Raw genomic sequence first — 15,770 nt, forward strand, 5'->3', positions numbered from 1 at the left:
GTGTGTGTGTGTGTGTGTGCGTTTGCGGAGTCACCTAACATCATTGTACTATTACGAGAGGTCCCTGGAGTCTCCGAGAGTTTCGCGGAGGAAGAGCACAAGGTGAATCTATTGCCATTGTCCCAGGGTTAAGTCTGTCAGTCCTGCAACCTCAAAATGTCTGCTGGTGGGGGGGGGGGGGGGGGGCACAAGGTGAATCTATTGCCATTGTCCCAGGGTTAAGTCTGTCAGTCCTGCAGCCTGCATTTGGGGGGGGGGTCACAAGACGCACGAAGAGAATAGTGGGACACGAAACTCATCCGAAGATGGACTGACGTCAGTAGGGGATTGTGGCAGATCTGTGACAGTCTGAGAGTGTGTGTGTGTGTGTCTGTGTGTGTATGTATGTGTGTGTGTCAAAGTTTTACCAACAGGCGCTACATCGAATAATAACCACGTCTGTAATCGCAGCTAAACAACAGGAACAACAGGAACAACAACAACAACAACCACAACAACAACAACCACAACCACAACAACCACAACAACAACAACAACAACCACAACCACAACCACAACCACAACCACAACCACAACAACAACAACCACAACAACCACAACAACAACAACAACAACAAACACAACAACCACAACAACCACAACAACCACAACAACCACAACAACCACAACAACCACAACAACCACAACAACCACAACAACCACAACAACCACAACAACAACAACAACAACAGGAAAAGGAGAAGTCAGGCATGAGAAGCGTGACACTACAGGGGTCGTCTAGGGTGGTGTTTACAGTACGCAAACACTACCCTCTCAACACACACACTGTTCTGTTACCCACTCGGGAACGTTCCCACCAACACCTTCAGGAAGTCACATGGTTCAGAGCAGGAAATGGAGAACTTTGTCAAGCGCCAATCAAAAAAACAAAAAAAGTCCAAACTACTGGGTCAGTGGAACCGACATCACATGACAACCAACCAGTATTACCTCTGTATCAACTAGTTGGAAAGTGGTTGGATGAAATGAAAGCAGGTATTGTTGGATGGAGTAGTTGTTTTACAGTAGTTGGTGGTTTAGAACGATGGGGTGTATAAAAAAAACAGAGTAACATACTGTTAGATGGGGTGTATAAGGTGTACGGAAACAGAGTAACATACTGTTAGATGGGGTGTATAAGGTGTACGGAAAACAGAGTAACATACTGTTAGATGGGGTGTATAAGGTGTATGGAAACAGAGTAACATACTGTTAGATGGGGTGTATGGAAACAGAGTAACATACTGTTAGATGGGGTGTATAAGGTGTATGGAAACAGAGTAACATACTGTTAGATGGGGTGTATAAGGTGTATGGAAACAGAGTAACATACTGTTAGATGGGGTGTATAAGGTGTACGGAAACAGAGTAACATACTGTTAGATGGGGTGCATAAGGTGTATGGAAACAGAGTAACATACTGTTAGATGGGGTGTATAAGGTGTATGGAAACAGAGTAACATACTGTTAGATGGGGTGTATAAGGTGTATGGAAACAGAGTAACATACTGTTAGATGGGGTGTATAAGGTGTATGGAAACAGAGTAACATACTGTTAGATGGGGTGTATAAGGTGTATGGAAACAGAGTAACATACTGTTAGATGGGGTGTATAAGGTGTACGGAAACAGAGTAACATACTGTTAGATGGGGTGTATAAGGTGTATGGAAACAGAGTAACATACTGTTAGATGGGGTGTATAAGGTGTACGGAAACAGAGTAACATACTGTTAGATGGGGTGCATGGAAACAGAGTAACATACTGTTAGATGGGGTGTATAGAAACAGAGTAACATACTGTTAGATGGGGTGTACGGAAACAGAGTAACATACTGTTAGATGGGGTGTATAAGGTGTATAAAAACAGAGTAACATACTGTTAGATGGGGTGTACGGAAACAGAGTAACATACTGTTAGATGGGGTGTATAAGGTGTATGGAAACAGAGTAACATACTGTTAGATGGGGTGTATAGAAACAGAGTAACATACTGTTAGATGGGGTGTATAGAAACAGAGTAACATACTGTTAGATGGGGTGTATAAGGTGTATGGAAACAGAGTAACATACTGTTAGATGGGGTGTATGGAAACAGAGTAACATACTGTTAGATGGGGTGTATAAGGTGTATAGAAACAGAGTAACATACTGTTAGATGGGGTGCATAGAAACAGAGTAACATACTGTTAGATGGGGTGTATAAGGTGTATGGAAACAGAGTAACATACTGTTAGATGGGGTGTATAGAAACAGAGTAACATACTGTTAGATGGGGTGTATAGAAACAGAGTAACATACTGTTAGATGGGGTGTATAGAAACAGAGTAACATACTGTTAGATGGGGTGTATAGAAACAGAGTAACATACTGTTAGATGGGGTGTATAAGGTGTATGGAAACAGAGTAACATACTGTTAGATGGGGTGTATGGAAACAGAGTAACATACTGTTAGATGGGGTGTATAGAAACAGAGTAACATACTGTTAGATGGGGTGTATAGAAACAGAGTAACATACTGTTAGATGGGGTGTATAGAAACAGAGTAACATACTGTTAGATGGGGTGTATAGAAACAGAGTAACATACTGTTAGATGGGGTGTATAAGGTGTATGGAAACAGTAACATACTGTTGGATGCGCTGTATGGGCAGTGGGAGGAGGTCCTCTAGTTTACAGTTGAGGAACTCTGGTCTGGACTCCTGGAGCTTCTTAAACCTTCTAAAGGCTTTGTTCTTCTTTACCTGGAGCTGAGGACAGACAACAGACAACAGACACCATTTAGTATCACCATAAGTCCTCCACTAAACAGAGGAGACCGAAGAGTTGGACAGAGATCAGACACCGCTAACATCACCCCGAGGCCCCCCGCCAACATCACCCCGAGGCCCCCCGCCAACATCACCCCGAGGCCCCCCGCCAACATCACCCCGAGGCCCCCGCCAACATCACCCCGAGGCCCCCGCCAACATCACCCCGAGGCCCCCGCCAACATCACCCCGAGGCCCCCGCCAACATCACCCCGAGGCCCCCGCCAACATCACCCCGAGGCCCCCGCCAACATCACCCCGAGGCCCCCGCCAACATCACCCCGAGGCCCCCGCCAACATCACCCCGAGGCCCCCGCCAACATCACCCCGAGGCCCCCGCCAACATCACCCCGAGGCCCCCGCCAACATCACCCCGAGGCCCCCGCCAACATCACCCCGAGGCCCCCCGCCAACATCACCCCGAGGCCCCCGCCAACATCACCCCGAGGCCCCCGCCAACATCACCCCGAGGCCCCCGCCAACATCACCCCGAGGCCCCCGCCAACATCACCCCGAGGCCCCCGCCAACATCACCCCGAGGCCCCCGCCAACATCACCCCGAGGCCCCCGCCAACATCACCCCGAGGCCCCCGCCAACATCACCCCGAGGCCCCCGCCAACATCTCCCCGAAGCCCCCGCCAACATCACCCCGAGGTCCTCCACTAACATCACCCCGAGGTCCCCACTAACATCACCCCGAGGTCCCCCACTAGTATCACCCCGAGGTCCCCACTAGTATCACCCCGAGGTCCCCCACTAACATCACCCCGAGGTCCCCCACTAACATCACCCCGAGGTCCCCCACTAACATCACCCCGAGGTCCCCCACTAACATCACCCAGAGGTCCCCCACTAACATCACCCCGAGGTCCCCCACTAACATCACCCCGAGGCCCCCCACTAACATCACCCCGAGGCCCCCCACTAACATCACCCCGAGGTCCTCCACTAGTATCACCCCGAGGTCCTCCACTAGTATCACCCCGAGGTCCTCCACTAACATCACCCCGAGGTCCTCCACTAACATCACCCCGAGGTCCTCCACTAACATCACCCCGAGGCCCCCACTAACATCACCCCGAGGTCCCCCACTAACATCACCCCGAGGTCCCCACTAACATCACCCCGAGGTCCCCACTAACATCACCCCGAGGTCCCCCACTAACATCACCCCGAGGTCCTCCACTAGTATCACCCCGAGGTCCTCCACTAGTATCACCCCGAGGTCCTCCACTAACATCACCCCGAGGTCCCCCACTAACATCACCCCGAGGTCCCCCACTAACATCACCCCGAGGGCATGTCCCCACTAACATCACCCCGAGGTCCCCCACTAACATCACCCCGAGGCCCCCCACTAACATCACCCCGAGGCCCCCACTAACATCACCCCGAGGCCCCCACTAACATCACCCCGAGGTCCCCCACTAACATCACCCCGAGTCCCCCACTAACATCACCCCGAGTCCCCCACTAACATCACCCCGAGGTCCTCCACTAGTATCACCCCGAGGTCCTCCACTAACATCACCCCGAGGTCCTCCACTAACATCACCCCGAGGCCCCCCACTAACATCACCCCGAGGTCCTCCACTAACATCACCCCGAGGTCCTCCACTAGTATCACCCCGAGGTCCTCCACTAGTATCACCCTGAGGTCCTCCACTAACACCACCCTGAGGTCCTCCACTAACATCACCCTGAGGTCCTCCACTAGTATCACCCTGAGGTCCTCCACTAGTATCACCCTGAGGTCCTCCACTAAACAGAGGAGACTGAAGAGTTGGATAGAGATAACTTCTCAGCCACTCAGAACAGAACATGCCGAAGGACAGTTTGTAAATCGAGGGCATGTTAACTCCCTCCAACTAGGGTCAGCTGCTGTGAACATCAAAAACACTTCTGAAAGGGCAAATCAGAACAACTGTAACAGCAGCCAGTCTCACCACACATATCTCCATCTCTCTACTGCGCCCCTGTCTGTCTGGTCTGGTTGGTCTGTCCGCGAGGCCGCCCCGTCTGTCGCTATGGCGCTAACGTCGCTACGGCGCTAACGTCGCTACGGAGCTAACGTCGCTACGGAGCTAACACTGCTACGGAGCTAACACTGCTACGGAGCTAACACTGCTACAGAGCTAACACTGCTACAGAGCTAACACTGCTACAGAGCTAACACTGCTACAGAGCTAGCAACACTATGGAGCTAAACTAAAATACTACTTACTGAAGAGCCACTGCATCTCTACCTACCTAGCATCCTAGTTACCTGTGGTTGGTTACGCCTGTGGTTAATCCTGCACGGAGCCGACAGCCGCAGTGATATGAATGTCTTGGTTAAGAGGAAGGATGAGTCTGTCTGCAGAGAGACCATTGACTGATCTCATTGATTAGGGACAGAGGAGGGGAGTTGGAATTGATTCTTCCACCGGGTCTACTTTGCTAACACGCCTGTAATTGCTGAAACATGGGGCTGTGTGTTATTAGCGTGTTAGGAGACTCGTTAGCATGCTAACGGAGGTGCATCACTTAGGCCGAGGTGATTAAACAGGGCCTTCCGAAAGTATTCATACCCCTTGACTTATTCCACATCGTGTTGTTGTTATAGTCTGAATTAAACATGGATTTACACACCCACCAACACACAATACCAGATCATATTAGCCCATTATTCTTTTTAAAAAATGATCCAAGCTCTGTCAAATTGGTTGTTGATCATCGCTAGGCAACCATTTTCAAGTCCTGCCATCGATTTGCAACCTACTCACTCAAGAGTTTTTATTACTTGCTTCTATATTGTAGAATAATAGTGAAGACAACTAAACTATGAAATAACACATATGGAATCATGTCGTAACCAAACAAGTGTAACAAATAAATACATCTAAATCTATTTTATATTTGAGATTCTTCTCAGTAGCCACCCTTTGCTTTGACAGCTTTCCACACTTGGCATTCTCTCAACCAGCTTCATGAGGTAGTCACCTGGAATGTATTTCAATTAACAGGTGTGTCTTCTTAAAAAAGTTAATTTGTGAAATAGCTTTCCGTCTTAATAACCTCGTCGGGCTAGGGGGCAGTATTTTCACGTCCGGATGAAAAGGGCGCCCAAAGTTCTTACCGGAACACAGAACCTCACAGGGTTCTGAGAGTTGTTGTTCACAACAATACAATAAGAAGTGGTGTTCTTACCGGAACACGGAACCTCACAGGGTTCTGAGAGTTGTTGTTCACAACAATACAACAAGTGGTGTTCTTACCGAACACAGAACCTCACAGGGTTCCGAGAGTTGTTGTTCACAACAATACAATAAGAAGTGGTGTTCTTACCGAACACAGAACCTCACAGGGTTATGAGAGTTGTTGTTCACAACAATACAATAAGAAGTGTTCTTACCGCCAGGACCCTGTTGGCGTTCTGGATGTTGTCTACGTAGGTAACGTAGTGGTGGAGGTAAGGACAGAAGTCATCAAATCCACGGCCGAAGTCCCCGTTCTCCAGACGGACCAACAACGTCCTGCAGAGCAGAGAGACAATTAACAATGGTGATCAGCATCGACAACACATCCTCATGTAAGATAATCACAATATAGTATTGGCAACTAAGTATTCTGGGAATATCGTATCGTCCCTGGAAATACCCAGCCCTAGAAATATAGCAATGGACATCACAGTACGATATTCTCACAATACTTAGATGCCGATACGATATGTAAATCCGATTCTACACGGCGATCCGATTCTACACGGCAATCCGATTAGGTCTAGTCGGTGTAGTCGACTAGCGCTATCAATCGGACGCCAAATCCATATCATTATAATATCGTCCAAAATAATATTGTGATATGTAACAACATCGATCCCCCCCATCAGCATCAACCCCCCCATCAGCATCGATCTTCCCCACTAACCCCACCCCCAACAGCATCAATCTTCCCCACAGCATCGATCCCCCCCCATTTCAGCATCGATCTTCCCCCACAGCATCGATCTCTCCTCTCCACCCTCTCCGAGTTGGGCATCTCCGGCGCGGCCCACGCTTGGATTGCGTCCTACCTGACAGGTCGCTCCTACCAGGTGGCGCGGCGAGAATCTGTCTCCTCACCACGCGCTCTCACCACTGGTGTCCCCCAGGGCTCTGTTCTAGGCCCTCTCCTATTCTCGCTATACACCAAGTCACTTGGCTCTGTCATAACCTCACATGGTGTCTCCTATCATTGCTATGCAGACGACACACAATTAATCTTCTCCTTTCCCCCTTCTGATGACCAGGTGGCGAATCGCATCTCTGCATGTCTGGCAGACATATCAGTGTGGATGACGGATCACCACCTCAAGCTGAACCTCGGCAAGACGGAGCTGCTCTTCCTCCCGGGGAAGGACTGCCCGTTCCATGATCTCGCCATCACGGTTGACAACTCCATTGTGTCCTCCTCCCAGAGCGCTAAGAACCTTGGCGTGATCCTGGACAACACCCTGTCGTTCTCAACTAACATCAAGGCGGTGGCCCGTTCCTGTAGGTTCATGCTCTACAACATCCGCAGAGTACGACCCCGCCTCACACAGGAAGCGGCGCAGGTCCTAATCCAGGCACTTGTCATCTCCCGTCTGGATTACTGCAACTCGCTGTTGGCTGGGCTCCCTGCCTGTGCCATTAAACCCCTGCAACTCATCCAGAACGCCGCAGCCCGTCTGGTGTTCAACCTTCCCAAGTTCTCTCACATCACCCCGCTCCTCCGCTCTCTCCACTGGCTTCCAGTTGAAGCTCGCATCCGCTACAAGACCATGGTGCTTGCCTACGGAGCTGTGAGGGGAACGGCACCTCAGTACCTCCAGGCTCTGATCAGGCCCTACACCCAAACAAGGGCACTGCGTTCATCCACCTCTGGCCTGCTCGCCTGCCTACCACTGAGGAAGTACAGCTCCCGCTCAGCCCAGTCAAAACTGTTCGCTGCTCTGGCCCCCCAATGGTGGAACAAACTCCCTCACGACGCCAGGATAGCGGAGTCAATCACCACCTTCCGGAGACACCTGAAACCCCACCTCTTTAAGGAATACCTAGGATAGGATAAGTAATCCCTCTCACCCCCCCTTTAAGATTTAGATGCACTATTGTAAAGTGACTGTTCCACTGGATGTCATAAGGTGAATGCACCAATTTGTAAGTCGCTCTGGATAAGAGCGTCTGCTAAATGACTTAAATGTAAATCCCCCCCCCCAACAGCATCGATCTTCCCCCACAGCATCGATCACCCCCCCAACAGCATCGATCTCCCCCCCCAACAGCATCGATCTCCCCCAACAGCATCGATCTTCCCCCAACAGCATCGATCTTCCCCCCAACAGCATCGATCTTCCCCACAGCATCGATCCCCCCCCCAACAGCATCGATCTTCCCCCCATCACTAAATACTACCACATAGAACCGTCTGATTACCACAGTAAGAAATAACATGAACAAATAAAAAGAGTGCTCAACAATTAGACATTTACAACTCCTGACTGCGCTGGTCTAATGATGTTCCCAGAGACATTACATCCTCACGTCGCTGGAAAGAAGGAGCTCTGAAGTTGATTTGAATGGATTGGAATGAAGCAGGGTAGACCTGTTGGTAATCAGAAGACTCAGAGACAGCCAGGAGACACACACAGCCAGGAGACACACACACACACACACACACACACAGCCAGGAGACACAAGTGCGCACACACTAGAAACACACACACTTAGCAGGAGAGTTGGGCTAACGAGGGCACACAGCCAGGAGAGAGACACACACACACACACACTTAGCAGGAGAGTTGGGCTAACGAGGGCAAAGGGCAAGAAAAATCATGTTTCCGTTTCTTCCCTCCTCTCACAGCCAGAGGATATTATGATAAATATAAAACTACAAATTACAACTTCCAGACTGTTTTCAGGGTGATTAAATAGTGTGGCTGTCAGGAAGAAGAGAACGAGAAGATCGGAGGGGAGAGTAGTGGGGAAGGGAGGAGGAAAGGGAAGGAAAGGGAAGGAAAGGGAGGAGGAGAGGGAGGAAAGGGGAGGAAAGGGGAGGAGAGGGAGGAGGAAAGGGGAGGAGGAGGAGAGGGAGGAGGAAAGGGGAGGAGGAGGAGAGGGAGGAGGAGGAGAGGGAGGAGGAAAGGGGAGGAGGAGGAGAGGGAGGAGGAAAGGGGAGGAGGAGGAGAGGGAGGAGGAAAGGGGAGGAGGAGGAGAGGGAGGAGGAAAGGGGAGGAGGAAAGGGGAGGAGGAAAGGGGAGGAGGAAAGGGGAGGAGGAAAGGGGAGGAGGAAAGGGGGAGGAAAGGGGAGGAGGAAAGGGGGGAGGAAAGGGGAGGAGGAAAGGGAGGAGGAAAGGGAGGAGGAAAGGGAGGAGGAAAGGGAGGAGGAAAGGGGGAGCAAAGGGGGGGGAGAGGAGGAAGAGGAAGGGGAGGAGGAGAGGGGAAGGAAAAGGAAAGGAGGAGGAGGAAGGGGAGGAGGAGAGGGGAAGGAAAGGAGGAGGAGAGGGGAGGAAGGGAGGAGGAGAGGGGAGGAAGGGAGGAGGAGAGGGGAGGAAAGGAGAGGAGAGGGAGGAGGAGAGGGGGAGGAAAGGAAAGGGAGGAGGAGAATAGAGAAGTAGTTATTGATCACACACATAAAAACAAAAACAAAGCAGAACTTGTTCTGCACTTCCGTCACCCTGGATACAGTTTAATCTGTATCACACTACAAATCACACCACATTACATCCTCATTAAACTCCCCAGACACACCTGGGAGGGAATATCAATCTCCCCAAATAGCTTTGTGATTCTGCTCTAGTTCCTCTGGGTGACGTGACGCTGTCTTTGGCGTTGGTCATTACAGTCTGTTACGGTGGAACAGGGAGGAGGATAATTAGCTTTTTCCATCTACATACAATCACTGTCTTGGTCACAACTCCTCATAAACTACCTGAACCATGATGAATGGCACGGAGGATCATCAACACACTAAATATTCATATATATAACGGGAGGATCATCAACACACTAAATATTCATATATATAACGGGAGGATCATCAACACACTAAATATTCATATATATAACGGGAGGATCATCAACACACTAAATATTCATATATATAACGGGAGGATCATCAACACACTAAATATCCATATATATAACGGGAGGATCATCAACACACTAAATATTCATATATATAACGGGAGGATCATCATCACACTAAATATTCCTATAAATAACGGGAGGATCATCAACACACTAAATATTCATATATATAACGGGAGGATCATCAACACACTAAATATTCATATATATAACGGGAGGATCATCACACACTAAATATTCATATATATAACGGGAGGATCATCAACACACTAAATATCCATATATATAACGGGAGGATCATCAACACACTAAATATCCATATATATAACGGGAGGATCATCATCACACTAAATATCCATATATATAACGGGAGGATCATCAACACACTAAATATTCATATATATAATGGGAGGATCATCAACACACTAAATATTCATATATATAACGGGAGGATCATCAACAAACTAAATATTCCTATATATAACGGGAGGATCATCAACACACTAAATATTCATATATGATGTCATAAGGTGAATGCACCAATTTGTAAGTCGCTCTGGATAAGAGCGTCTGCTAAATGACTTAAATGTAAATGTATATAACGGGAGGATCATCAACACACTAAATATTCATATATATAACGGGAGGATCATCATCACACTAAATATCCATATATATAACGGGAGGATCATCAACACACTAAATATTCATATATATAACGGGAGGATCATCAACACACTAAATATTCCTATATATAACGGGAGGATCATCAACACACTAAATATCCATATATATAACGGGAGGATCATCATCACACTAAATATCCATATATATAACGGGAGGATCATCAACAAACTAAATATTCCTATATATAACGGGAGGATCATCAACACACTAAATATTCCTATATATAACGGGAGGATCATCAACACACTAAATATTCCTATAAATAACGGGAGGATCATCAACACACTAAATATTCCTATAAATAACGGGAGGATCATCAACACACTAAATATTCCTATAAATAACGGGAGGATCATCAACACACTAAATATTCCTATATATAACGGGAGGATCATCAACACACTAAATATTCCTATAAATAACGGGAGGATCATCAACACACTAAATATTCCTATAAATAACAGGAGGATCATCAACACACTAAATATTCCTATAAATAACGGGAGGATCATCAACACACTAAATATTCCTATATATAACGGGAGGATCATCAACACACTAAATATTCCTATATATAACGGGAGGATCATCAACACACTAAATATTCCTATATATAACGGGAGGATCATCAACACACTAAATATTCCTATATATAACGGGAGGATCATCAACACACTAAATATTCCTATATATAACGGGAGGATCATCAACACACTAAATATTCCTATAAATAACGGGAGGATCATCAACACACTAAATATTCCTATAAATAACGGGAGGATCATCAACACACTAAATATTCCTATAAATAACGGGAGGATCATCAACACACTAAATATTCCTATATATAACGGGAGGATCATCAACACACTAAATATTCCTATAAATAACGGGAGGATCGTCAACACACTAAATATTCCTATAAATAACGGGAGGATCATCAACACACTAAATATTCCTATAAATAACTGGAGGATCATCAACACACTAAATATTCATATATATAACGGGAGGATCATCAACACACTAAATATTCATATATATAAATATAGAAGTCGGCTAGTGTTTAATTACAGTGGAATTCCTGATTAGTGTGCAGTGTTGTTCCCCTGGAGGAAAGTCCATTTAAAATTTAAAAACAGGATGTGAACTGAGTTATCTTCCTTCCTACATTTACCACACACACACACACACACACACACACACACACACACACAGTCCAACGATACAGCCTGTTCCTCTGAATCTAAATACAGTCGTTCCTCTAAATCAACACACTACGTCCAACGATAGAGACATGATACCTGACAGAAAAGCCTGTTGTCGTTCCTCTACATCAACACTCTACGCCCAACGATAGAGACACGATACCTGCCTGTTGTCGTTCCTCTAAATCAACACACTACGCCCAACGATAGAGACATGATACCTGCCTATTGTCGTTCCTCTAAATCAACACACTACGCTCAACGATAGAGACATGATACCTGCCTGTTGTCGTTCCTCTAAATCAACACACTACGCCCAACGATAGAGACATGATACCTGCCTGTTGTCGTTCCTCTAGATCAACACACTACGCCCAACGATAGAGACACGATACCTGACAGAAAAGCCTGTTGTCGTTCCTCTAAATCAACCCACTATGCCCAACGATAGAGACACGATACCTGCCTGTTGTCGTTCCTCTAAATCAACACACTACGCCCAACGATAGAGACATGATACCTGCCTGTTGTCATTTCTCTACATCAACACACTACGCCCAACGATATAGATACATGATACCTGCCTGTTGTCGTTCCTCTAAATCAACACACTACGCCCAACGATAGAGACATGATACCTGACAGAAAAGCCTGTTGTCGTTCCTCTACATCAACACACTACGCCCAACGATAGAGACATGATACCTGCCTGTTGTCGTTCCTCTAAATCAACACACTACGCCCAACGATAGAGACATGATACCTGACAGAAAAGCCTGTTGTCATTTCTCTACATCAACACACTACGCCCAACGATAGAGACATGATACCTGCCTGTTGTCGTTCCTCTAAATCAACACACTACGCCCAACGATAGAGACATGATACCTGCCTGTTGTCGTTCCTCTAAATCAACACACTACGCCCAACGATATAGACATGATACCTGCCTGTTGTCGTTCCTCTAAATCAACACACTACGCCCAACGATACAGCCTGTTGTCGTTCCTCTAAATCAACACACTACGCCCAACGATAGAGACATGATACCTGACAGAAAAGCCTGTTGTCGTTCCTCTACATCAACACACTACGCCCAACGATAGAGACATGATACCTGCCTGTTGTCGTTCCTCTAAATCAACACACTACGCCCAACGATAGAGACATGATACCTGCCTGTTGTCGTTCCTCTAAATCAACACACTACGCCCAACGATATAGACATGATACCTGCCTGTTGTCGTTCCTCTAAATCAACACACTACGCCCAACGATAGAGACATGATACCTGCCTGTTGTCGTTCCTCTAAATCAACACACTACGCCCAACGAAAGAGACATGATACCTGCCTGTTGTCGTTTCTCTAAATCAACACACTACGTCCAACGATACAGCCTGTTGTCGTTTCTCTAAATCAACACACTACGTCCAACGATACAGCTTGTTGTCGTTCCTCTACATCAACACACTACGCCCAACGATAGAGACATGATACCTGCCTGTTGTCGTTCCTCTAAATCAACACACTACGCCCAACGATAGAGACATGATACCTGCCTGTTGTCGTTCCTCTACATCAACACACTACGCCCAACGATAGAGACACGATACCTGACAGAAAAGCCTGTTGTCGTTCCTCTAAATCAACCCACTATGCCCAACGATAGAGACACGATACCTGCCTGTTGTCGTTCCTCTAGATCAACACACTACGCCCAACGATAGAGCCTGTTGTCGTTCCTCTACATCAACACACTACGTCCAACGATAGAGACATGATACCTGCCTGTTGTCGTTCCTCTACATCAACACACTACGCCCAACGATAGAGACATGATACCTGACAGAAAAGCCTGTTGTCGTTCCTCTACATCAACACACTACGCCCAACGATACAGCCTGTTGTCGTTCCTCTAAATCAACACACTACGCCCAACGATAGAGACATGATACCTGACAGAAAAGCCTGTTGTCGTTCCTCTACATCAACACACTACGCCCAACGATAGAGACATGATACCTGCCTGTTGTCGTTCCTCTAAATCAACACACTACGCCCAACGATAGAGACATGATACCTGCCTGTTGTCGTTCCTCTAAATTAACACACTACGCCCAACGATAGAGACATGATACCTGCCTGTTGTCGTTCCTCTACATCAACACACTACGCCCAACGATAGAGACATGATACCTGCCTGTTGTCGTTCCTCTACATCAACACACTACGCCCAACGATAGAGACATGATACCTGCCTGTTGTCGTTCCTCTACATCAACACACTACGCCCAACGATAGAGACATGATACCTGCCTGTTGTCTTTCCTCTACATCAACACACTACGCCCAACGATAGAGACATGATACCTGCCTGTTGTCGTTCCTCTACATCAACACACTACGCCCAACGATAGAGACATGATACCTGCCTGTTGTCGTTCCTCTAGATCAACACACTACGCCCAACGATAGAGACATGATACCTGCCTGTTGCCGTTCCTCTAAATCAACACACTACGCCCAACGATAGAGACATGATACCTGCCTGTTGTCGTTCCTCTACATCAACACACTACGCCCAACGATAGAGACATGATACCTGACAGAAAAGCCTGTTGTCGTTCCTCTACATCAACACACTACGCCCAACGATAGAGACATGATACCTGCCTGTTGTCGTTCCTCTAAATCAACACACTACGCCCAACGATAGAGACATGATACCTGCCTGTTGTCGTTCCTCTAAATCAACACACTACGCCCAACGATAGAGACATGATACCTGCCTGTTGTCGTTCCTCTAAATCAACACACTACGCCCAACGATAGAGACATGATACCTGCCTGTTGTCGTTTCTCTAAATCAACACACTACGTCCAACGATACAGCCTGTTGTCGTTTCTCTAAATCAACACACTACGTCCAACGATACAGCTTGTTGTCGTTCCTCTACATCAACACACTACGCCCAACGATACAGCCTGTTGTCGTTCCTCTAAATCAACACACTACGCCCAACGATAGAGACATGATACCTGACAGAAAAGCCTGTTGTCATTCCTCTACATCAACACACTACGCCCAACGATAGAGACATGATACCTGCCTGTTGTCGTTCCTCTACATCAACACACTACGCCCAACGATAGAGACATGATACCTGCCTGTTGTCGTTCCTCTAAATCAACACACTACGCCCAACGATAGAGACATGATACCTGCCTGTTGTCGTTCCTCTACATCAACACACTACGCCCAACGATAGAGACATGATACCTGCCTGTTGTCGTTCCTCTACATCAACACACTACGCCCAACGATAGAGACATGATACCTGACAGAAAAGCCTGTTGTCGTTCCTCTACATCAACACACTACGCCCAACGATAGAGACATGATACCTGCCTGTTGTCGTTCCTCTAAATCAACACACTACGCCCAACGATAGAGACATGATACCTGCCTGTTGTCGTTCCTCTAAATCAACACACTACGCCCAACGATATAGACATGATACCTGCCTGTTGTCGTTCCTCTAAATCAACACACTACGCCCAACGATAGAGACATGATACCTGCCTGTTGTCGTTCCTCTAAATCAACACACTACGCCCAACGAAAGAGACATGATACCTGCCTGTTGTCGTTTCTCTAAATCAACACACTACGTCCAACGATACAGCCTGTTGTCGTTTCTCTAAATCAACACACTACGTCCAACGATACAGCTTGTTGTCGTTCCTCTACATCAACACACTACGCCCAACGATAGAGACATGATACCTGCCTGTTGTCGTTCCTCTAAATCAACACACTACGCCCAACGATAGAGACATGATACCTGACAGAAAAGCCTGTTGTCGTTCCTCTACATCAACACACTACGCCCAACGATAGAGACACGATACCTGACAGAAAAGCCTGTTGTCGTT

General features: G+C 47.2%; 1 protein-coding gene across 1 annotated transcript in view; it reads right to left on the minus strand.

Moving 5' to 3' along the window:
• LOC123995848 (rho guanine nucleotide exchange factor 39-like) overlaps nucleotides 1-15,770 on the minus strand; it is a 75,704-nt gene that overhangs the window by 39,660 nt on the left and 20,274 nt on the right. Inside the window, exons 4-5 of the mRNA XM_046299530.1 lie at nucleotides 6,244-6,364; nucleotides 2,670-2,788 (exon numbers count right to left, since the gene is read on the minus strand). Of these exons, the coding sequence (XP_046155486.1) occupies nucleotides 2,670-2,788; nucleotides 6,244-6,364 (240 nt within the window). The remainder of the gene's footprint in view (nucleotides 1-2,669; nucleotides 2,789-6,243; nucleotides 6,365-15,770) is intronic.

The sequence above is a fragment of the Oncorhynchus gorbuscha genome, linkage group LG14, assembly GCF_021184085.1.
Source record: "Oncorhynchus gorbuscha isolate QuinsamMale2020 ecotype Even-year linkage group LG14, OgorEven_v1.0, whole genome shotgun sequence".
Taxonomy (NCBI): domain Eukaryota; kingdom Metazoa; phylum Chordata; class Actinopteri; order Salmoniformes; family Salmonidae; genus Oncorhynchus; species Oncorhynchus gorbuscha.